Source organism: Eschrichtius robustus, chromosome 10, assembly GCF_028021215.1.
Source record: "Eschrichtius robustus isolate mEscRob2 chromosome 10, mEscRob2.pri, whole genome shotgun sequence".
Lineage (NCBI taxonomy): Eukaryota > Metazoa > Chordata > Mammalia > Artiodactyla > Eschrichtiidae > Eschrichtius > Eschrichtius robustus.
In genome coordinates, this window is record NC_090833.1 from 75,231,399 (window position 1) to 75,257,456 (window position 26,058).

Genomic DNA, 26,058 nt, shown 5'->3' on the forward strand with positions numbered 1-26,058 from the left:
AGTTTGGAATTTTAATTTTTCCAAGACATAGATTTGCAACTAAAATTATCATACGCATTCAGAGTTCTGTAATGCAATTTAAAGATTTTCACTAAAGAGCATAAAAGGCAAGATGGAAACAAAAAAGGAAATGTCTTAAAGTGTAAGAAAATTATGTCTCCCCCAACATAATAAAACATACTAAGTGTCAGAGTTAGGAAAACTAAAGGAATTCCAATTTATATTTAAATGACATTTAAATATATCTATCAAACACTTTAAAACCATATAAGAATTTTATAACAACTGGAGAGAGAAGAGGTGAAGAGAAAAAAGGTGGGAGGGAAGGAACACACTAAAAATCTGGCTTGGGTTAAGAATCTTGCAATGCTTTTTGTAGTCTTTTCCATTAAGAAAAAAAAAAAAGCCAGTTTTTATTTCCCCAATTCTCTTCTCCCATCTGCAATGCTCCTTAAAGCACCTTAATTTACAATCTTGGCCTTGAAGTATAAAAGAGCCCTGTATCTATCCTTGGGATTTAAGTTCTCAAACCAACATCAGTCCAACGTTCTTTCTTTTACTCCAAATACGGTTCTACGCTTGATGCTTTCCTATAACTCCAATGAATTTGTTTTTTAAAATCAAAGTAATACACTGGGGAGATCTGTAGGACTTGATCAAGAAAAACCACACATGTGAATTACTAAGGTTTAAAATATATTGCTAAACAGAAAAAAAAAAAATCAATTTCTTGTCCAAAAGAAAAATACTGGGAAGAGACCTCAACAGAAGGATAAAGAGAGAACCAAACCAGAAGGATTCCTCCCATTTTGGAAAAAGTCAGCTAACAAAGAATCAGGCAAACTGGCCTAACAATAGATATAACCCTTGGTTCTCTCCACTATCCTGGGAGTAAAACTAGAGGCTGAATGATGCCAGCTTATCATCTTATGAGCTTTCTACTATTAAAAATGAGACAGGCCAAGAAACTAGAGTAGCCAAAACAATTTTGAAAAAGAATAACCAAGTTTAAGGATGCACACTATCACATTTCACGAGTAAAAAGCTACAGTAACCAAGACAGTAATGGTATTAGAGAAAGGATAAACATCTGGATTAATAAAACAGAAGAGAGTACAGAAACAGATCTAACACATATATGGTCAATAGTTTAAAACAACAACATAAATGTGTATCACAGTTCTGTAGGTCAGAAGTCTGGGAGGGGTCTCACTGGACTAAAATCAAAGTGTCCACAGGCTGCACTCTTCTGGAGACTCTAGGGGAGAATTCATTTCCTGCTCATTTGGGTTGTTGGCATAAATTTGTTCCCTGAGATGGTAGGGCCAAAATCCCTGTTGCCTTGCTGCTTACCCAGCTTCCAGTCAAGGTCTTCTCATGTCACATCTCTCTGACCTACTCTTCTTCTGTCTTCCTCTTCCGCTTTTAATAACTCAGTGTGATGAGACTGGGATAACCTGGATAACCCGGGATAATCTCGCCATCTCAAAGTCCTTAACCTTAACCAAATCTGCAAAATCCCTTTCCTCAATATATAAAGTAACACATTTTTAAGTTCTGGAGATGAGAGAGTCATTTTTCTGCCTACTATATTACCTGAACTGGAGAATGGATAAACAAACTGCGGTTCACCCACGCAATGGAATACCAACTACTCAGCAAGGAAAAGGAAGGAACTACTTATACACACAGCAACATAAGTGAATCTCAAATGCATTATGCTAAGTGAAAGAAGCCTATATACTGTATTTATCTATATGACATTCTGGAAGAAGAAAAAGTGTGAGGACATAAATCAGGTTGTCAAGGGCTGGAGACAGGAGAAGGAGTGGACTACAAAGAGCCATGGGGGAAATTCTGGGGATGATGGAACGGGTCTATATTGTGGCTGTGATGGTAGATAAATTTGTCCAAACCCACATAGCTATATAGTAAAAAAAAAAAAAACAAACCAAAACATGAATCTTGTTGTATCTAAATTACACTTTTAATATTTTTTAAGTTGGGGTACCACAAAGTCTTAGAACAAGTTCAGAAAAATGAAATCACCTAGTACTCAAATGTAACCCTCAAACACTATGGAATGGAGCAAAACAATCTTTCTCAAAGGGCCTTTCCAAACAGCAAATAAATTCACATCTCTAGTGTTTCCCTCAGCAAGCTTATTCCTCAAGATAGCAAAACTGAACCCTTGTTTCCATTTCCTTTCCCCAAATAACAGAATTCCAAAAATCAGTTACCATACTCCAGTTTCTCTGATCCATGATTCTCTAAGAGTTCATCCTATAAATTGCCCCCCACAACTCCAAGTTTTTGTAAATAAGTCAATTCTCTAAATGGGGGCTCTAATCTATATAAAAGTGACTAAAGGGAATCACAGAGGTTCTCCTCTTTGTTCTATCCCTATATTACTGCTTTCAAGCCTTTTCCAGTTTTAAAAATTGTATGAGACCACTTTACAAGTGCTTTATTTAAAGGTGCACAAGTAGAATGTGCAAATATCCTACTAATTTGAATGTGGAGTCCTATCTAAGCGTTAAGTCGCAATGCTGTCAATGATTAGTAGTACTTTCTGTGAAGGTTTTCTGAAAAACGTATCCTGTTATTTCTGATAAACTTATTATATAGAATAGTCTGCCTAAGTATTACAGCTAATTTAGAAGGACACAAGAACATAAGTGGGGTACAGATAACCAATTTATTACCCTTTACCAGCCAAAAAGCACACAGTCAAGCCCTTTATAATACATATACTATGTCTAAAAGAATTTAGCATACAGAGTAATGGCAATTTAACAAATTGATCTCATTTGTGAAAAAATTCCTTTTATGCTTTAAAATATGTATACAATAGTTTTCTCTTAAACTATGTTTGTAATAAATGAAAAAGTTAGACACTTGCAAGCAATAAATTGTTTTTAAAAAGCAATAACAGTAAAGAATAATAATTAAAAATCACAATGAATTCTTTTGCTTTCTTTAGGCTTTGATAAAAGGAATTTGGGGAAGGGAATCCCCAATACTCATCAATGTAAAGTGGAATTTTAAGAACAGTGATTGTGTGATTCAAAGTAAAAATTCAGTGATTCAAAGTAAAAATTCTAGAGCAAATACAGCAACATTTTTTCAATGCATTTCAACAAGTACTATTCTAAGCACTTTACAATCTTTTCTCATTTAATCATCATCACAATCCTATGAGTAGATACTGATATTACTCCTATTCTACAAACAAGGAAATTGAGGCCCAGAGAGGTTAACTAACTTGCCAAAGGTCAGAGAGATAGTAAGCTGTGGAGTTCTGCTGCTAAAAATGCAGGCAGTTTAACTCTAGAACCTTCATTCTTTACATTTATGCAGACTTTCTCCTACTTAAAGAAATAGTTCTCCAAGTGGTAATATTAAAAATTATACATAGCCATCATCTATATCTCAAAGTAACAGGTCAGTTTTCATTCAAAATTTGACCCCAAGACCTCATAGGAAAATACTTCTTTCTATTGGAAAAACTAAGATATGCTATTAAATCATTAAGACAGAATTATTATTTTACAGTGGAAAATTTCAATGAAAAGACAAGACATGAGGCTCGCCGCTCGAGGCGCGACGTGCTGCAGCTCAACGTCGCGGTTTCCCCCCGAGGCTTCCGAGCTAAGCCTTGGTCGGATCGAATTGGCTGTACGGCCGTCACCTGCACCGCGGCCCATTTGCGGTCGGAGGAATCGGGCCCTAGCCGGCCGCCGTAGCCACCTCTCTGTAGTGGGCGGGGTCAAGGCCGGGTCACCCCCGCCGGAGCCGCCGCTGCCAGCGACATGTTCAAGGTAATTCAGAGGTCTGTGGGGCCGGCCTGCCTGAGCCTGCTCACCTTCAAAGTCTATGCATCAGCAAAAAAGGACTCATCTCACAAAGCTGCTGTGAAGGTTACTGAGCTTTCACTCTACTCTGTTCCTGAGGGTCAGTCTAAATATGTGGAAGAGCCAAGGACCCAACTTGAAGAAAGCATCTCCCATCTCTGACATTATTGCGAACCATACACAAGAAATGTACTCCCAAACTAAGCCCAAGATGCAAAGTTTGGTTCAGTGGGGGCTAGACAGCTATGAATATCTCCAAAATGCACCTCCTGGATTTTTTCCAAGACTTGGTGTTATTGGTTTTGCTGGAGTTGTTGGACTCCTTTTGGCTAGAGGTTCAAAAAATAAAGAAGCTGGTGTATCCACCTGGTTTCATGGGATTAGCTGCCTCTCTTTATTATCCACAACAAGCCATCGTATTTGTCCAGGTCAGTGGGGAGAAATTATATGACTGGGGTTTACGAGGATACATAGTCGTTGAAGATTTGTGGAAGGAGAATATTCAAAAGTCGGAAAATGTGAAGAATTCACCCGGAAATAAGTAGAATACTCCATGCTCTGCCCATTTTAATCAGTTATAGGTAAACATTGGAAACTCCATATGGTAAACCAGTATTTCTACAGAAAAATGGCAGAGAAGTTAGTATTGAATGTAGTAAATTGGCATTCTTCTTCAGGAGAAACTATACTAGGCCTCTTTGTTATCTTGGGTGATGCCATACTCCAAGTGGACTAATCTGAAGTTCTTTCACCTAGAGATAATGTATAAGCCTTAGAACTCCTCATTCTCATGTTGCTATTTATGTACATAATTAAAATTCTACGTTAAAAAAAAAAAAAAAAAAAAGACAGACATGAGCAAATACAACTGGTAACCAAAATAAATTCCAAATGAATAAAAGATTTAAACATTTAAAAAAACCATAAAGTACTAAGAGAAAGTATGAAAAATATTTTTTATAATTTCAGAATAGAGAAGGACTTTTGTAAATATAAAACACAGAAACCATAAAAGATTGATAAAATCAGACTACATAAACATGAAATATTTATGCATGTGCAAAAAAACAATAAAAGCCATAAACAAAGTAAAAAAAAAAAAAGCAACAAGCAAAAAGAAAAAAAATTGCAACCCACATCACAAACAACGGATTAAAAAGACCAGAGGGGACTTCCCTGGTGGCGCAGTGGTTAAGAATCCGCCTGCCAATGCAGGGAACACGGGTTCAATCCCCGGTCCAGGAAGATCTCACACGCCGTGGAGTAACTAAGCCCATGTGCCACAACTACTGAGCCTGTGCTCTAGAGTCCGTGAGCCACAACTACTGAGCCTGCACCCTAGAGTCCGCGAGCCACAACTACTGAGCCCGCATGCCGCAACTACTGAGCCTGCATGCTGCAACTACTGAAGCCTGTGCGCCTAGAGCCCATGCTCTGCAACAAGAGAAGCCACAGCAAAGAGAAGCCTGCGCACCGCAATGAAGAGTAGCTCCTGCTCGCCGCAACTAGAGAAAGCCCGTGCACCCCAACAAAGACCCAGTGTGCCCAAAACAAATAATAATAATAAAATAAATTAATTAAAAAAAAAAAGACCAAAGCCCTCTACCTACATACACACACAAGGTAAACAAAAACAACAAAGCTCACAGATAAAGGAAATTCAAAGAGCTTTGTAATATATGGAAAGACAGTCAATTTCACTCAGAGAATATAAATTAAATTCCAGTGAGATATCCTTTTTTACCTATCAGATGAACAAAGATCAAAATGTTAGATAACATTATATTAGCTAAAGTATATGAAAACATGTATTCCACATTTTGGGGGAGGGGTATAAATTGGTTTAAACTCTGAAAGTCAATTAGGCAGTACCTATTAAAATTTCAAATGCTCAAACATCTGATCCAACAATTAACTTATAGGACTTTATATAATCACAGAAGAACAAGATTACTTACATACAGAGATACTCATATCATATACAGTAACAGAAGACAGTAAACACTTAAATGTCCAGAAGAACAAGATTACTTACATACAGAGATACTCATATCATATGCAGTAACAGAAGAGAGTAAACACTTAAATGTCCATAGATAGACTTTTGCTATATTCAACAACGGAATAGTATACAGGTGTGTGTGTGTGTGTGTGTGTGTGTGTGTGTGTGTGTGTGTGTGTGTGTGTGTGTGTGTGTGTGTGTGTGTGTGTATGAAGCCTTATATGCACTAGGTAGAACAAAATCCAAGAAAAGTCATACTATTAAATGGAAAAAATTAAACAAAAAAAGGTATGGAACAGTTTGCACAGTATGCTACCATTTGTGTGACGAGAAAAACTATACATACACTTATCCATTTGTAAATGTATACAATTTCTCTGGGAGGATACAGAAGAAACTGGTTTACTGTGGTTGCCTACAGGAAGGGATTCAGAATGGGGAACAGAAAAAACAGTGAGACTTATTTTCACTATATACTTTTAAAAACTTTATACTATGTGCATGCATTTACCATTCAAATAAATAAGCTGTTAAATAACACACACAAGATACATGGCTATGTGAGAAAATGTCCTTATTTACTGAAAATTCAAACATAAATATTTAGAATCAACTTACAGTACTTCAAGAAAATAGATAAAACAAATATGGAAAATTGTAATCAGTGTTAGGCCTAGGCAACAGTTATTTGAGGGTTTCATTATACTGTTCTCTCTACTTTTCTATACACTTGACACTTTTTGTAATCAAAAAATAAAAATAAGAACAACCTAATACAGTGAAGTCCCTTTTGTCTAACTCAGACAGATGATATCACTTAACTGAAAAAAAAAATATTTTATTAACACAGGGAAACACTTTTAAAAGTCACATATAGGAGGAGCTTCAAGATGGCAGAAGAGTAAGACGTGGAGATCACCTTCCTCCCCACAAATACATCAGAAATACATCTACATGTGGAACACCTCCTACAGAACACCTACTGAACGCTGGCAGAAGACCTCAGACTTCCCAAAAGGCAAGAAACTCCCCACGTACCTGGGTAGGGCAAAAGAAAAAACACAGACAGAAGAATAGGGACGGGACCTGCACCAGTGGGAGGGAGCTGTGAAGGAGGAAAGGTTTCCACACACTAGAAGCCCCTTCGCGGGCGGAGACTGCAGGTGATGGAGGGGAAGCTTCAGAGCCACGGAGGAGAGCGCAGCCACAGGGGTGCGGAGGGCAAAGCGGAGAGATTCCCGCACAGAGGATCGGTGCCGACCAGCACTCACCAGCCCGAGAGGCTTGTCTGCTCAGCCGCCGGGGCGGGCGGGGGCTGGGAGCTGAGGCTCGGGCTTCAGAGGTCGGATCCCAGGGAGAGGACTGGGGTTGGCTGCGCGAACACAGCCTGAAGGGGGCTAGTGCACCACAGCTAGCCAGGATGGAGTCCGGGAAAACATCTGGAGCTGCCGAAGAGGCAAGAGACTTTTTCTGGCCTCTTTGTTTCCTGGTGCGCAAGGAGAGGGGATTAAGAGCGCCCCTTAAAGGAGCTCCAGAGATGGGCGCGAGCTGCGGTTATCAGCGGGGACCCCAGAGACAGGCATGGGACGCTAAGATTGCTGCTGCCGCCACCAAGAAGCCTGTGTGCAAGCACAGGTCACTCTCCACACCTCCCCTCCCGGGAGCCTGTGCAGCCTGCCAGTGCCAGGGTCTCGTGAGCCAGGGACAACTTCCCCGGGAGAACACACGGCACGCCTCAGGCTGGTGCAATGTCACACGGGCCTCTGCCACCACAGGCTCGCCCAGAATCCGTACCCCTCCCTCCCCTCAGCCTGAGTGAGCCAGAGCCCCCGAAGCAGCTGCTTCTTTAACCCCGTCCTGTGTGAGCAAAGAATAGACGCCCGCAGGCGACCTACACGCAGAGGCAGGTCCAAATCCAAAGCTGAACCCTGGGAGCTGTGCAAAACAAAGAAGGGAAAGGGAAATTTCTCCCAGCAGCCTCAGGAGCAGAGGATTAAATCTCCACAATCAACTTGATGTACCCTGCATCTGTGGAATACCTGAATAGACAACGAATCATCCCAAATTGAGGAAGTGGACTTTGGGAGCAAAGATATACATATTTTTTTCCCTTCTTCTCTTTTTGTGACTGTGTATGTGTATGCTTCTGTGTGTGATTTTGTCTGTATAGCTTTGCTTTTACCATTTGTCCTAGGGTTCTGTCTGTTTTTTTTAACTTTTTAAAAATTTTTTCTTAATAATTATTTTTTATTTTTTATTTTAATAACTTTATTTTATTTTAATTTATTTTATCTTCTTTCTTTCAATTTTTTCTCCCTTTTATTCTGAGCGGTGTGGATGAAAGGCTCTTGGTGCTCCAGCCAGGCGTCAGGGCTATGCCTCTGAGGTGGGAGACCCAAGTTCAGGACACTTGTCCACAAGAGACCTCCCAGCCCCACATAATATCAAATGGCGAAAATCTCCCAGAGATCTCCATCTCCACGCCAAGACACAGCTTCACTCAACGACCAGCAAGCTACAGTGCTGGACACCCTATGCCAAACAACTAGCAAGACAGGAACACAACCCCATCCATTAGCAGAGAGGTTGCCTGAAATCATAATAAGGCCACAGACACCCCAAAAGACACCACCAGACGTGGACCTGCCCACCAGAAAGACAAGATCCAGCCTCATCCACCAGGACACAGGTGCTAGTCCCCTCCACCAGGAGGCCTACACAACCCACTGAACCAACCTTAGACACTGGGGACAGACACCAAAAACAACGGGAACTATGAACCTGCAGCCTGCGAAAAGGAGACCCCAAACACAGTAACTTAAGCAAAATGAAAAGACAGAAAAACACACAGCAGATGAAGGAACAAGGTAAAAACCCACCATACCAAACAAATGAAGAGGAAATAGGCAGTCTACCTGAAAAAGAATTCAGAATAATGATAGTAAAGATGATCCAAAATCTTGGAAATAGAATAGAGAAAATACAAGAAACGTTTAACAAGGACCTAGAAGAACTAAAGAGCAAACAAACAATGATGAACAACACAATAAATGAAATTAAAAATTCTCTAGAAGGGATCAATAGCAGAATAACTGAGGCAGAAGAATGGATACATGACCTGGAAGATAAAATAGTGGAAATAACTACTGCAGAGCAGAATAAAGAAAAAAGAATGAAAAGAATTGAGGACAGTCTCAGAGACCTCTTGGACAATATTAAACGCACCAACATGCGACTTACAGGGGTCCCAGTAGAAGAAGAGAAAAAGAAAGGGACTGAGAAAATATTGGAAGAGATTATAGTTGAAAACTTCCCTAATATGGGAAAGGAAATAGTTAATCAAGTCCAGGAAGCACAGAGCGTCCCAAACAGGATAAATCCAAGGAGAAACATGCCAAGACACATATTAATCAAACTGTCAAAAATTAAATACAAAGAAAAATATTAAAAGCAGTAAGGGAAAAACAACAAATAACACACAAGGGAATCCCCATCAGGTTAACAGCTGAACTTTCAGCAGAAACTCTGCAAGCCAGAAGGGAGTGGCAGGACATATTTAAAGTGATGACAGGGAAAAACCTACAACCAAGATTACTCTACCCAGCAAGGATCTCATTCAGATTTGATGGAGAAATTAAAACTTTTACAGACAAGCAAAAGCTAAGAGAATTCAGCACCACCAAACCAGATTTACAAAAAATGCTAAAGGAACTTCTCTAAGCAGGCAACACAAGAGAAGGAAAAGACCTACAATAACAAACCCCCAAAAATTAAGAAAATGGTAATAGGAACATACATATCGATAATTACCTTAAATGTAAATGGATTGAATGCTCCAACGAAAAGACATAGACTGGCTGAATGGATACAAAAACAAGACCAGTATATATGCTGTCTACAAGAGACCCACTTCAGACCTAGGGACACATACAGACTGAAAGTGAGGGGATAGAAAAAGGTATTCCATGCAAATGGAAATCAAAAGAAAGTTGGAGTAGCAATTCTCACATCAGACAAAATAGACTTTAAAACAAAGACTACTACAAGAGACAAAGAAGGACACTACATAATGATCAAGGGATTGATCCAAGAAGATATAACAATTGTAAATATTTATGCACCCAACATAGGAGCACCTCAATACATAAGGCAAATACTAACAGCCATAAAAGAGGAAATCGACAGTAACACAATCATAGGAGGGGACTTTAACACCCCACTTTCACCAATGGACAGATAATCCAAAATGAAAATAAATAAGGAAACAAAAGCTTTAAATGATACATTAAACAAGATGGACTTAATTGATATTTATAGGACATTCCATCCAAAAACAACAGAATACACATTCTTCTCAAGTGCTCATGGAACATTCTCCAGGATAGATCATATCTTGGGTCACAAATCAAGCCTTGGTAAATTTAAGAAAACTGAAATCGTATCAAGTATCTTTTCCGACCACAACGCTATGAGACTAGATATCAATTACAGGAAAAAATCTGTAAAAAATACAAACACATGGAGGCTAAACAATACACTACTTAATAACCAAGAGATCACTGAAGAAATCAAAGAGGAAATCAAAAAATACCTAGAAACAAATGACAATGAAAACACGACGACCCAAAACCTATGGGATGCAGCAAAAGCAGTTTTAAGAGGGAAGTTTACAGCAATACAATCCTACCTTAAGAAACAAGAAATATCTCAAATAAACAACCTAACCTTACACCTAAAGCAATTAGAGGAAGAAGAACAAAAATACCCCAAAGTTAGCAGAAGGAAAGAAATCATAAAGATCAGATCAGAAATAAATGAAAAAGAAATGAAGGAAACGATACCAAAGATCAGTAAAAATAAAAGCTGGTTTTTTGAGAAGATAAACAAAATTGATAAACCTTTAGGCAGACCCATCAAGAAAAAAAGTGAGAAGACTCAAATCAATACACTTAGAAATGAAAAAGGAGAAGTAACAACTTACACTGCAGAAATACAAAGGATCATGAGAGATTACTACAAGCAACTCGATGCCAATAAAATGGACAACCTGGAAGAAATGGACAAATTCTTAGAAATGCACAACCTCCCGAGACAGAACCAGGAAGAAATAGAAAATATGAATAGACCAATCACAAGCACTGAAATTGAAACTGTGATTAAAAATCTTCCAACAAACAAAAGCACAGGACCAGATAGCTTCACAGGCGAATTCTATCAAACATTTAGAGAAGAGCTAACACCCATCCTTCCCAAACTCTTCCAATATATAGTAGGGGGAAGAACACTCCCAAACTTATTCTACGAGGCCACCATCACTCTGATACCAAAACTAGAGAAAGATGCCACAAAGAAAGAAAACTACAGGCCAATATCACTGATGAATATGGATGCAAAAATCCTCAACAAAAAACTAGCAAACAGAATCCAACAGCACATTAAAAGGATCATACACCATGATCAAGTGGGGTTTATCCCAGGAATGCAAGGATTCTTCAATATATGCAAATCAATCAATGTGATACACCATATTAACAAATTGAAGGAGAAAAACCATATGATCATCTCAATAGATGCAGAGAAAGCTTTTGACAAAATTCAACACCCATTTATGATAAAAACCCTCCAGAAAGTAGGCATAGAGGGAACTTACCTCAACATAATAAAGGCCATATACGACAAACCCACAGCAAACATCATTCTCAATGGTGAAAAACTGAAACCATTTCCACCAAGATCAGGAACAATACAAGGTTGCCCACTCTCACCACTATTATTCAACATAGTTTTGGAAGTTTTAGCCACGGCAATCAGAGAAGAAAAAGAAATAAAAGGAACCCAAATCAGAAAAGAAGATGTAAAACAGTCACTGTTTGCAGATGACATGATACTATACATAGAGAATCCTAAAAATGCCACCAGAAAACTACTAGAGCTAATCAATGAATTTGGTAAAGCTGCAGGATACAAAATTAATGCACAGAAATCTCTTGCATTCCTATACACTAACGATGAAAAATCTGAAAGTGAAATTAAGAAAACATTCCCATTTACCATTGCAATAAAAAGAATAAAATATCTAGGAATAAACCTACCTAAGGAGACAAAAGACCTGTATGCAGAAAGCTACAAGACACTGATGAAAGAAATTAAGATGATACAAATAGATGGAGAGATATACCATGTTCCTGGATTGGAAGAATCAACATTGTGAAAATGACTCTACTACCCAAAGCAATCTACAGATTCAATGCAACCCCTATCAAACTACCACTGGCATTTTTCACAGAACTAGAACAAAAAATTTCACAATTTGTATGGAAACCCAAAAGACCCCGAATAGCCAAAGCAATCTTGAGAACGAAAAACGGAGCTGGAGGAATCAGGCTCCCTGACTTCAGACTATACTACAAAGCTACAGTAATCAAGACAGTTTGGTACTGGCACAAAAACAGAAATATAGATCAATGGAACAGGAATAGAAAGCCCAGAGATAAACCCACACACATATGGTCACCTTATCTTTGATAAAGGAGGCAAGCATATACAGTGGAGAAAAGACAGCCTCTTCAATAAGTGGTGCTGGGAAAATTGGACAGATATATGTAAAAGTATGAAATTAGAACACTCCCTGACACCATGCACAAAAATAAACTCAAAATGGATTAAAGACCTAAGTGTAAGGCCAGACACTATCAAACTCTTAGAGGAAAACATAGGCAGAACACTCTATGACATACATCACAGCAAGATTCTTTTTGACCCAGCTCCCAGAAAAATGGAAATAAGAACACAAATAAACAAATGGGACCTAATGAAACTTAAAAGCTTTTGCACAGCAAAGGAAACCATAAACAAGACCAAAAGACAACCCTCAGAATGGGAGAAAATATTTGCAAATGAAGCAACTGACAAAGGATTAATCTCCAAGATTTACAAGCAGCTCATGCAGCTCAATAACAAAAAAACCAACAACCCAATCCAAAAATGGGCAGAAGACCTAAATAGACATTTCTCCAAAGAAGATATACAGATTGCCAACAGACACATGAAAGAATGCTCAACATCATTAATCATTAGAGAAATGCAAATCAAAACTACAATGAGATATCATCTCACACCGGTCAGAATGGCCATCATCAAAAAATCTAGAAACAATAAATGCTGAAGAGGGTGTGGAGGAAAGGGAACACTCTTGCACTGTTGGTGGGAATGTAAATTGATACAGCCACTATGGAGAACAGTATGGAGGTTCCTTAAAAAACTACAAATAGAACTACCATACGACCCAGCAATCCCACTACTGGGCATATACCCTGAGAAAACCATAATTCAAAAAGAGTCATGTACCAAAATGTTCATTGCAGCTCTATTTACAATAGCCAGGACATGGAAGCAACCTAAATGTCCATCGACAGATGAATGGATAAAGAAGATGTGGCACATATATACAATGGAATATTACTCAGCCATAAAAAGAAATGAAATGGAGGTATTTGTAATGAGGTGGATGGAGTTAGAGTCTGTCATACAGAGTGAAGTAAGTCAGAAAGAGAAAAACAAATAAAGTATGCTAACACATATATACGGAATCTAAGGGGAAAAAAAAAAAAAAAAAGGCCATGAAGAACCTAGTGGCAAGATGGGAATAAAGACACAGACCTACTAGAGAATGGACTTGAGGATATGGGGAGGGGGAGGGGTGAGATGTGACAGGGTGAGAGAGTGTCATGGACATATATACACTACCAAATGTAAAATAGATAGCTAGTGGGAAGCAGCCGCATAGCACAGGGAGATCAGCTCGGTGCTTTGTGACCACCTAGAGGGGTGGGATGGGGAGGGTGGGAGGGAGGGAGATGCAAGAGGGAAGAGATATGGGAACATATGTATATGTATAACTGATTCACTTTGTTATAAAGCAGAAGCTAACACACCATTGTAAGGCAATTATACTTCAATAAAGATGTTTAAAAAAAAAAAAGAAAAAAGAAGAGTCATGTACCAAAATGTTCATTGCAGCTCTATTTACAATAGCCAGGACATGGAAGCAACCTAAGTGTCCATCGATAGATGACTGGATAAAGAAGATGTGGCACATATATAAAATGGAACATTACTCAGCCATAAAAAGAAACGAAATTGAGTTATTTGTAGTGAGGTGGATGGACCTAGAGTCTGTCATACAGAGTGAAGTCAGAAAGAGAAAAACAAATACCGTATGCTAACACATATATATGGAATCTAAGGAAAAAAAAAATGGTCAGGAAGAACCTAGGGGCAAGATGGAAATAAAGACACAGACCTACTAGAGAATGGACTTGAGGATATGGGGAGGGGGAAGGGTAAGCTGTGACAAAGTGAGAGAGTGGCATGGACATATATACATTACCAAATGTTAAATAGATAGCTAGTGGGAAGCAGCCGCATAGCACGCATAGCACAGGGAGATTAGCTCGGTGCTTTGTGACCACCTAGAAGGGTGGGACAGGGAGGGTGGGAGGGAGGGAGCCGCAAGAGGGAAAAGATATGGGGATATATGTATATGTATAATTGATTCACTTTGTTATAAAGCAGAAACTAACACACCATTGTAAAGCAATTATACTCCAATAAAGATGTTAAAAAAGAAAAAGAAAAAAAAAGTTACATATATAATTTAAGCTTTTTAGGTTAAATTAAAACAGAAATGTATCTTCATTCATCAGTCTTTGGATATGAAGCCTTATCTTTGATATGAATCCATGGAAAAGAGTTCAGGCTCATCCTACTCATATAAGCCATTGATTACATCTCTACTTTTGGCTTATTTAAAACACAAAAATCTGAGTGCAGAAAAAAATAACCCTTTTTATTTATACAGTGCTGCCCAAACTTTTACTGTTGTTATCCCACAGCTAAAAACAACTGCACTTTGAGTTTTTCCAAAGCATTCAGCGTGATCAAATAATCTTTTTATAGTGATATTTCACCTGTTTTTGCATATAACTATATTGTAAAACTACAGTAACTGCATTGGAAACAAATACATGTGACTCTTGGTAAGCAAAAACTTCAAATGGTGGGAGAAGTGCACCAGCGTATTAAAGAATAATCATTAACAAACAGTTTAGTGCACTTAACATCGGTGAACTTATTTTTCAAGTGAAATGGAAAAGACAGTTAATACAAAGAATCAGATAAGTGATTAAGAAAATCTTAAATTTTTTTAAAAAGTGATAAGTGAAGAGCAGAGAAAAGGAAAACTACCTGCTTACATCTAATCTAGTGCTTGAGCAGCAAGATGAGGCATTAAAATGACTGATGGGAAAACAACAACAGATACAGTTTAAAAATCAGCTTTCTGTAACACAAAGAAAGATTTTTTGTGTGTGTAGACAGTTACAAAACCAGAAAATCCTTCCCAAGACCCTCAAAATTCCCCAACGGAAAACACAGTTGCAATTCAAATGAAGAGCCTATCTAAGACCTCTGAGAAGCTCAGGCCCTCCCATTCCAAGGAATGTTCTAAAGATTCTAGAGAGGTGCCTATTTGCTAAATATTTAAAAAGAACTGGGTCAAGATCTGCTTCAAAGTTATCAAGTTGAAAGAAGTTGAAAGGAGGGGGTTAAAAATAATATGGGAGGAAACATAGTGGGTGATAGGTATTCAAGCGTTCATCGTACACTGAAATTTTTCATAATAGAGTTAAAACAAGTAACTGTTACAAAACAATCTCATACATTCCAGAGTGGGTTATATGAGTTAGATGAATCACAGGTCAATTTCTGAAGGTATTATTCCTAATGAGCCCGGGTCTAGGGTCTACCTGAGGCTTATTTTTGTATCTATTGATAAAAATGTTTACTTAATTACGTACTGTAGATTTATGTTGCCCATTAATACAATGCTCCGGAGCACTGTAAATTTTATTCAAATGCTTTATTCCTTTGAAGCTTAATAATAGCAGTTTATGAAGGACTCTTTTATTCCCAACAAGTTTAGTTTTATTGACACTTACTGAGAGTTCAGCATTTGGCTGAGTACTATTGCCCCTTTGAAAGTTACTTATACATACGTAATCCAAGGACTGCGTTGCTTGAATTGGAACAAATCAAACTCAGTACTCTAATGCCAGCTGAGCTGAACCCACAAGACAGCTCTAACTCATCAAAAAGGACATGAATGTGTCTCCCTTACTAAAAACAAAAGAAAAACTAACGCTTTTTATTCAACTAACAAACAGCATCAGAGTTCTACCACGTATCACTATTAGGGTTGTTGTTCAAATTATATGTATTACCTAAAAGCTCTAAGGCCTGTTCAGGAGTATCTTACTTTTTCAGGAAGTTAATCATCCAAAACTAGAATCTGATAATAACTAATTTAGAACATGCCCATCCTCTGCTAAGGAGCAGTGACTAGGATCAATAGTTCCAGAACACTCCTACAGAACCTACTTGGCAGTATACCTTAGTTTGAGAATCTCGATTTTTAAATTTCTTTGCCTTCTAGAACTGGGATATTATCTCATCACTGCTTATTATCCACAGAGAACTACAACTTCATTTCCACTGACGTCTCCCTCAATATCATTCACTAAAAGCATATTAATTTAAAATTCATAAAGGTATTTATTAAATCAATTCTAAAACACTGTTAAGATTTCCCTAAAGTGTTTGTATTTTTATTCTTTTTATATAAAACCTCAATCCTGATTATTTTATTGCACTATTCAAGACTTAAATTTCATTACAAACATATTCTTTAGGGTGTAATCATCTCACATTATAGGCCAAGCTAATACCTGTTCTCATTTTTAGTGCTACTTTAGCTCTAATAAAGCTTCTTTTCCAAATGAAGAGAGTGCTCTGATTCCAGGCATATTACCTTATTTACTTAAAATTGTTGTTCTTGTTAAGCAACTTGTAATCTGTAACATGTGCAAATCTTGTCACAATATCTAAGTTTTAAAACACTGCAAAATTATAAATGCTAAAATTTTTAGACTATCTCAGTACAATACAAAGTTGCTCATTTACTTACCTAAGGTGAACTAAAGTGACAGACAATCCCATCCCTCACCTTTTTAAAAATGAAGGTATTTAGAAACTACGAATGTTCCATCTTCATAGTTCCTGCATCTCATTCCTATTAAAATTGTTATGTTAACACTCACTAATTTCAAGTTTCAAAGTAGTACACTGTCAAAAATTTCTTATAACTACTACTTTCTTTTTCCTTTAGGTAGTAAAAAAGAACTATTGTAAAGTAAGTATGAGTAAGCAATCAAAATTTTAAAAAGCAGTAGAGATCAAAAGAGCTTGGGGGAAAAAACATGTATTTGAAAGCTGACCTTAGAAGATAAATATAACTTAAAAATATAAAGCTAACAATGTGAGGAGATCATATAAAACTGAAAATATAAATTTAGATTTTTTTCCCTTGTGCATAAACATTTGTGTGTACTTCTGTATTTTCAAACTTTTAATGGTTTACAAGAAAAGTAATTTACATAGGGCATATTAAATACCATATACATACACATACGCATACATATACCTCATACTGAAGGTTGTCACTTTACAGCTTCTTAGATAATTCTAAGAAGCTATTAATGTTATGTCCTTTCCCATAAACACCACAATAAAAGCACACAGGTTGCCGTTAAAAGAAAATATCAAAATTTTCACGTGTCTTTAATACCATAGACTGCTTTATCTAGACCTATTTAAAATTCTTTTTGTTCATCAAAATTGGGATAAAAAGGTAAAGGTGTATGTCTCAGTTGATAAGACACTGACAAACTGACAGAACTGGTTCCAAGGCAAACCTTTGGCCTTTATGTATTTTCCCTTGAATCAGAGTTTCATTTTCTAGACATTCTGTACATTAAGCACATAGGCAAATGAAGTACTATGTGGCAAAATGAAACATATGTATGCCACTCAAAAAGAGAGTACCTACTCTCAGCTCCAAATTTATTTTGCCCTCTCAGGAAAGGTTGCTTGATCTGATTTTCAAGCAACTCAGAAATCCAAACTTTGGTGTGTTATCACTTGATTTTTGAATGTTGGAACTATTTGAAAATTTTTAAAATATTTAAATTGAGCAAAACATCTCTATGGTTACAGGCAACAATCTAAAACTCTGGCTTATGTCTAGGTTTTAATCAAGTACCTTGCATAGTTTTCTATTGCCACTGTAACAAAAATCACCACAAATTTAGTGGCTTAAAACAATGTGAATTTATTATCTTACAGTTCTGGAGGTCAGAAATCCCAAATTAGTCTTAACGACACTAGAATCAAGGTGTAGGTAGTGTTACATTTCTTCTGGAGAATCCATTTCCTTGTCTTTTCCAGCTTCTGCAAGATCACCTGCATTCCTTAGCTTGTGGCGCCTTTTTCCATCTTCAAAGTACATCACTCCAATCTCTGCTTCCATCATTCCATCTCTTTTAGCTGCCTTTGACCAGTTAATTACTCCCCACCACCAATGTTGCATGCGTGTGTGTGTGTGTGTGTGTGTGTGTGTTTTTGGTTTTTTTTGGTCTAAATGCATTTGCTAGAACCTCCAATCGAAACACTGAAAATGAATGATCCTGTCTGATTCGTCATTTAAATTCACCAAGTGGGTAGTTAAGCTTGGTAAAATGGTCATTATCATATCTGAATAGTTTTCTACTATATCTTTTTTACCTACAGCTTATATTAGAAATGACTGCTGAATACTAGCAAAGGCCTTTTTAGCATCTACTTATCTGACCATGTAATTTTTCTCCTTTAATTTGTTGAAATGAATTATGCTAATAGACTTTCTAATTAAGTCTCCTGTAAATTCCTGGAGTAAATCCTACTTGGTCAGTAGCATAATTACCCACTGATACACTGCTGGATTCTATATGCTAATGTTGTACTTATAATTTTTATATCTATATTCACAAGTGAGAAGGCCTATAATCCCCCGCACACTTTTTTGGCACTATTTATGAAATTTGGGATATTAAAGCTATGCAGAAATCATAAAGTAAACTGAAGATCTTTTCATCTTTTTCTAGGGCTTGGACTAATTTAAATAACACAGGTGTAATCTGTTTGAAAATAGTTAACAGATGGCATTATTGAATGCTTTATTAGCCGTAAACACATTACATGTATCAACTCATGTAAATAATAATTCAGTTGTGAATTCACCTTGTCTTTTTCAACAGATCTCTGTTCACCTTTCTAATTTCTTCTTCGTTAATCTCTTCAAGTTTTCCACTTTTGGGAGAATTTGGTTAATTTGTATTTTGATAGAATACCATACATTTGCTCGCTTCAAGTTTGTTTATACAATGCTGCATGTGGATTCTCATTATTCTTTTAAACTCATACATGCCTATGATTCTGTCTCCTCCTTTCTCACTAATCTCAATTTTAATTGCTCTCTACTTACTTCCTTAATCAGACCGAAGAAGAGTTTATTTTATTTTCTTGTCTTTACAAAAATCAAGTTAATAAATATAAATTTAATTATCCTTTTGTTTTCTGTTTCTTAGTTTTAATGTTTACCTTTGTTGTTTCATTTTTCCAACTTTCTTTTGGTTTATTTTGTTATTTTTAAAACTCCTTTAAGATGTGAACTAAGTTCCTGGGCTAGTCATTAAGCTTTTCTCTCTCATATCTAAATCTTCTCTTTAAATTTAGCTTTGAAATACTAACAATCAAACAGAGCACATGAATTCCAACTGGATCCTGGATCAGAATCAGTTAATTAATTAAAATAAATAAGTAAACTATAAATTTTTTTAGTAATTGGGGAAATTTTATATGGGCAATATATTAGATGATATTATTTAAATTACTGTTTATTTCTGAAAAGTGATGATGGCATTGTGGCTGTAAGACTCTTATTTTTAGGAAGTGCATACTGAATTGTTTAAGCATGAAATGTTATGACATCTGTAACTTATTTTTTAATAGGTTATGAGCTGAACTGTTTCCCCACAAAGAATTCATATGTGAAACCCTAACCCCAGTGCCTAAGAATGTTGACTGTTTTGGAGATAGGACCTTTATAAAGCTAATTAACTTAAAATAAGGCCATTATGGTAGGTGCTAATCCAATCTGACTAGTGTCCTTATAAGGGGAGACTAAGACACAGGGAGAGACACCAGGGGGACACACACAGAGAAAGACAACCAAGTGAAAAGGCAGCAAGAGGGTGGCCATCTGCAAGCCAAGGAGAGAGGCCTCAGAGAAAACAACCCTGCCAGTACCCTGATCTGGACTTTCAGCCTCCAGAACTGTGAGAAAATAAATTTCTGTTGTTTAAGCCAGGCAGTCTGTGGTATTCTGCTATGGCAGCTCTAGCAACCTAATACAAATGGCTCTTGGGGAAAAAGGATAAATATAAGGAGAGAGCAAAAGCAAAAATGGCAAGATGTTAATGTTGCTGAATCTAGGTAGAGCGTATATGGATGTTCATTACATCATTCTTTCAACTTTTATATAAGTTTGAAGTTTTTCAAAATAAAAAGTTTGGGGGAAAAAATTTCACTGGGAAATTTATACACACACACATACATGTAAGTTTGTATTTGTTTGTTAAAGCTGCCATAACAAAATACCAAAGGCTGGCTGGCTTAAACGACAAAAATGTGTTTCTCACAGTTCCGCAAGGTAGAAGTCAAAGATCAAGGTGTCTGCAGGTTTGGTTTCTTCTGAGGCTTGCAGATGGCTGCCTTCTGGCTGTGTCCTCACATGGCTCTTCTCTGTGTGTACCCAGCCCTGGAGTCTTCCAGTGTACTCAAATTTTCTTTTCTTATAAGGACAACGATCAGATAGGATTAACTTAATCACCTCTTTTTTAAAAAAAAGATTTATTTATTATTTATTTGTTTATTTATTTTATTTTTATTTTTGGCTGCGTCAGGTCTTAGTTGCGGCACTCGGGCTCTTTGTTGCCGTGCACGGGCTTCTATCTAGTTGTGGTGTGCGCGTTTTCTCTTCTCCAGTTGTGGTGCACAGGCTCCAGGGCACATGGGCTCTGTAGTCTGAGGTACGTGGGCTCTAGTTGAGGCGTGCGAGCTCAGTAGTTGTGGTGCGTGGGCTTAGCTGCCCCACGGCATGTGGGATCCCAGTTCCCTGACCAGGGATCGAACCCACATCCCCTGCATTGTAAGGTGGATTATTTACCACTGAACCACCAGGGAAGTCCCATTTACCTCTTTAAAGACCTTATCTCCAAATGAGATTACATTCAGAGGTGGTAGGGGTTAGGGATTTCCACATATGAATTTTGAAGGGACATAATTCAGCCCATAACCAGGTGTTTTCTCCTTATCCTTGCACTTACAGTCTTAAGTCTTTAAACCAAAAATTCTAATTCTATCATTTCTTCAATACTTTTCTAGCTATTTGTTTCTCTTTCTATAATTTCTATTATGTTCAGGATAGGTCTAAAATTGTCTTCCAGGTAGCCATGAGTTACACATAAGGATTTATACTTTTTGTGTGTGGTTTTTTATTATTCTGTATTTATTTATTCAACTTGATTTCTTAGGACAATGATGTAGCCCCCAGTCATAGCTAACCTCTTTATCAGTTTGTCTCCTAAGTTTAGGAATACAGAATTTATTTTTAGTTCCTAAAACTACATTTGTGGGGACTTCCCTGGTGGCACAGTGGTTAAGAGTCCACCTGACAATGCAGGGGACACAGGTTCAAGCCCTGGTCCGGGAAGATCCCACATGCCGCAGAACAACTAAGCCTGCGTGCCACAACTACTGAGCCTGTGGTCTAGAGCCCACGAGCCACAACTACTGAGCCCACGTGACACAACTAATGAGCCTGTGCTCTAGAGCCCGAGCCACAACTACTGAGCCCACGTGCCACAACTAATGAAGCCCGCACACCTGGAGCCCGTGCTCTGCAACAAGAGAAGCCACCAGCCCCCACTTGCCGCAACTAGAGAGAGCCTGTGTGCAGAGACGAAGACCCAACGCAGCCAAAGATAAAAAGATAAATAAATAAATAAATAAATTTATTTTTAAAAAAAACTACACTTGTGCTCTAATTGTATTTCTTTGAGAGTTTTTATTATTTTGTTAAAGTTTTCTTTCCTATAGTCTATTAATTCTGTGTTCCACAGAAGCTACCTATTCAACTTCTTCAGCTTCATTTTCCTCTCTCAAATTACTGAATTCCTTTAATTGGTCTTTGCCTACTCGTAACTGTTCCCTCAGCATCTGGACAGCTCAGACTACTGTTATTTATTAGAGAGTAAAAAACCAGCAGGTAATAAAAAACATGGAAATTTTCAGCACCAAGGACCAAACATGTTAACTAACTTAGCCCTCTGTTGAAGCACTGGAACGAAGTTTTTTTAAGTCTGCCCACCAGGTTCAGTTCTCTTCTATAGAGATTAACAGGACTGAATTGTCCCTTTAAGCACAAAGCACATAGCAAATGTCAGGAACATGCACTAAAGCCAGCATCTTCTCACATTAACTCCTTGTCCCACCTTCACTGTTTCACACTGCAGTATATCTCCCCATTCATAACTAAGATTATTAATAATAAAATAGCAAACAAATAATAACAAACAAGTCACATTAGCTCATTTAATCCCAATAATCCTATTGAAGCAAGGATTACCCACATTTTACAAATGTATAAAGTGATTTTAGGGAAGGTTAAGTGTCTTAAAGCCAGGTCCATTAACATGAATGCTTATATAATCTCTTCAGAACTAACATTCCTCCTACTTCCACATTCATTTGTGTGACCTCAGGCACACAAATCTTTCTGGGCCTTATCTTTCCATTTGTAAAATGATGATGCTAATACCACCTACCTCACAAGGTTGTTGTACAAACCCAATGAGTGAATGAAGGCATATAAAGTGATTAGAACAGTGTCTGGCATACAACACTTACTGGCTCAGTAAGTGTTAGCTTTAATATTATTATTTATCTGGCATCTTTAGCTTATTTGGCATCTTCTAGCTTAGTATTATTATTTATTTGGCATCTTGTAGCTTTTTTTTTTTTAAAGCCTATATTCTCAAATAACTCAAAAGAATCCCAATGATCTGGCACTTATCAGGTCCACAAGTGGCTACTATGACAGTTTTGGGTAATATTTGTGATTGCTTAACCTGCTCATTGCAGCATTTAAAAGCTAACATGATCTGTCTTACAGTAACATTGTAAAAGTGGGTTCTTCGCAATAGTCACTTTGAATCTAATCACCAAAAATTTTTTTCATTAGAAAAAAAATTTTTTTAAGAGAATTAAGTTTCTAATCTGATTGGCTATCCATCAAATGGCTTCTAACAGTAAAAAAGGTAGCATTAATGTTCAGGTGTGAACAATAAAGGACTTAAACTCGACAACACCTCAAAAACCGGGAAAAATAAACAGAGGCAAACAAAGAGGCAAAATATTTGCCTTAAATAAAGGCAAACAAATGTAATCAAGCAGAAGTTGATGCTCTGTAAGAAACATCAAGAAGCAAGACGGTTAATTTAGATAATTTAAGAAACTAAGGACTTCCCTGGTGGCGCAGTGGTTAAGAATCTGCCTGCCAATGCAGGGGACACGGGTTCGATCCCTGATTCAGGAAGATCCCACATGCTGCAGAGCAACTAAGCCCGTCATGCACCACAACTACAGAGCCTGCTGCGTTCTAGAGCCCGCGAGCCACAACTACTGAGCCCACGTGCCACGTCTACTGAAGCCCACGCGCCTAGAGCCTGTGCTCCACAACAACAGAAGCCACTACAAAGAGAAGCCCACGCACCGCAATGAAGAGTAGCCCCCGCTCACTGCAACTAGAGAAAGCTTGTGCACAGCAACAAAGACCCAACGCAGCCAAAAATAAATGAATAAATAAATAAATAAAAAGAAAAAGGAAAAAAAAAAAGAAACTAAAAAGTACTAAAAAGTGACAAGCCTTGTAAATGGTTAAACTATCTGAACTAGATTAGCATACTACATAGACAATTTAAAGCTAAGTATTTTGAAGGAAAATCAATAGCAAGACTTTTTAGAAATGTGTACATTTTCTACTCTGTGGGTAAGTATCAATCATCCCGTGACACTCCTAGGCAAGATGTATGTGATGACCAAAAATCTACTGATTATGAGGCAACCAAGATACAATGATTTCTTCAATACTTCAGTATAAGTAGATTATTTGATGCCCTCTACAGTTATAACATGAAATTAAATTATCTTTTTTCAGTGATACTTACCCAATAGCATTGTATTAGAAATGAAATTATACTCAAGGTTTCAGGTTAAATATGTGCTACTTATTTATGCGACTGCCTCTGGTTATCTGTTTTTATTTGTGCTACTGCCTATAGCCAAACTCTGCAAACAGAGATAAAAGTCAGTCTTTGGCAACTACCAAAAAAAAAATTGTTTTAGTCAAAAATCATCAATAGATAATAAAATCAGTTGGTGAAAGTTTGATGAGCCCATGGCAGAGCAGAATAATCTAGAAAAAGAAATTAGCATGTTGCTTCTTGATTAGTCAGCATCCCAAAACATCAGGTATTTTTCATCATCACAATAATCAAATTATATGTACCTATATAAAGTGAACCACCTTACTATCTCAGCTGTGAAAAGAAGCTATTATCACCAAACATTAATAGGTATGTAGAAGATATTCAGCGAGATAAAGTCTTCTAAACTACTAACATAATGTTTGGTAGAGTAAGTATAATACTTAATAAACAGTGGGTATCACTAGTGATACGTATATTCAAATTCCAAATGAGAAATGTGATTCTGCTTGAGGTTGGCATTGTTGCAGTCCTATATCTGAGCAGTAGTTTAAGAAAATCACCTTAATCCTGAAAGCAATTAACTTCATTCTCATGTATACCAAAAAGACTAATCATTACAAGTAAAAAAAATCAATCCAACATTGTTGAATCACTTTATATAAATATAACACAGAAAAACAATCACATTCTTGAGGTAAGAAATCACCAAAGGGATAACAAAGAAATTCTGAAATAAAAATGAAAGTTTTTAACTTACTGACTAACTAAATCAGATCCCATCTTAGAGCCATCATCTGCCTCTTCTTCCACATCAGAGTCCATACCATTGTCACCTTACGAATGACATAAAAAAAACAGAAAGCATGCTCATAGAATGTCAGAGTGATTTAATCATTATACAGAAAGTGTCATGTATAAACTGACAATTAAAAAACTTGAGAGTTGCTGAAAGATGACATCTTTAATTGCCTATATTTAAAATGCCTTATTAGGTATTTGTCATTGCCTTCCCTTTATCTATTTTATAAATGTACAAAATATATATAAGCAAGAATGTGTGTACATATAATACTTACAAACTATACACACATGTATACATCTATTACCATTTTACATTTAAAAAAGATGTTATCTCTGGAAATTGAAATCCTCCATTTTTTTGTTCCTTCTCTTGTAATGCTAATGCTAATATCCTTGTAGAGTCCAAAAAGAAAAGCTTTAAAATCCAAAATTCTACAGGTAATATATACAAAGAAGAGTCTTACTTCAGGCAGACAGATGAATGTTGGCAATTCTTCTAACTCTGCATTTGGGACTTATTAGAGCAGAAATGGTATTCAACAGATAATTAAAAGCAGTAAGAATATAAAGCAGAAAATTTTAAAATATTTTAAGAGAAGGCTTTGCCTTCTCAATAAGTAATTTTTTTACAGCATTTTGGGTAAACATTTTTTATTTCATTTTTTTATTGTGCACAAACTTAATGTTCTTACCTACACAACTGATTTGGAAAAACCATACATACATCAAAAAGTCCATTCCTGAGATGCTATTCTGATATGTAAACTATATTTCTGTACAAACAGAGGTAAAAATACTCAGTGATTACCCCATAATAAAATTAAAGTAACAGTCAAGTTAAAAAAAAACAACAAAAAAAAGAATACCTCAGGATTTATGCTAAGCATAGTATTAACCACTAAGTTACCAGAAGGTAGAAATACGCATTCTTACCCTCAAGAATCTTCAAGATTTTTTTTTCAGACAGGAGCTCTAACTGTTCCTGGCACAGTTTTTTAATTTCTTCTATTGAACAGTTCTAAAGAAAATGACATTTTAAAAAATGCATTTATATAACACAGCACCAATGTAAACTAGAAAACAGCAACCATTTAAAAAAAGAAAGTCTGCTAAGCAAAATCCTACAGTAAAACAAATT

At 36.9% G+C, this 26,058-nt stretch overlaps 1 protein-coding gene and 1 pseudogene across 2 annotated transcripts in view; one reads left to right on the top strand and one right to left on the bottom strand.

Annotated features, from left to right (window-relative positions):
- The window catches only part of CAAP1 (caspase activity and apoptosis inhibitor 1), a 55,022-nt gene that overhangs the window by 23,146 nt on the left and 5,818 nt on the right, over positions 1-26,058 (bottom strand). For both annotated transcript variants that reach the window (XM_068552445.1, XM_068552444.1), the window contains exons 3-4: positions 25,854-25,938; positions 24,877-24,952 (exon numbers count right to left, since the gene is read on the bottom strand). In XM_068552445.1, coding sequence (XP_068408546.1) covers positions 24,877-24,952; positions 25,854-25,938 — 161 coding nt within the window. The remainder of the gene's footprint in view (positions 1-24,876; positions 24,953-25,853; positions 25,939-26,058) is intronic.
- LOC137770183 (MICOS complex subunit MIC26 pseudogene) lies at positions 3,628-4,632 on the top strand (annotated as a pseudogene).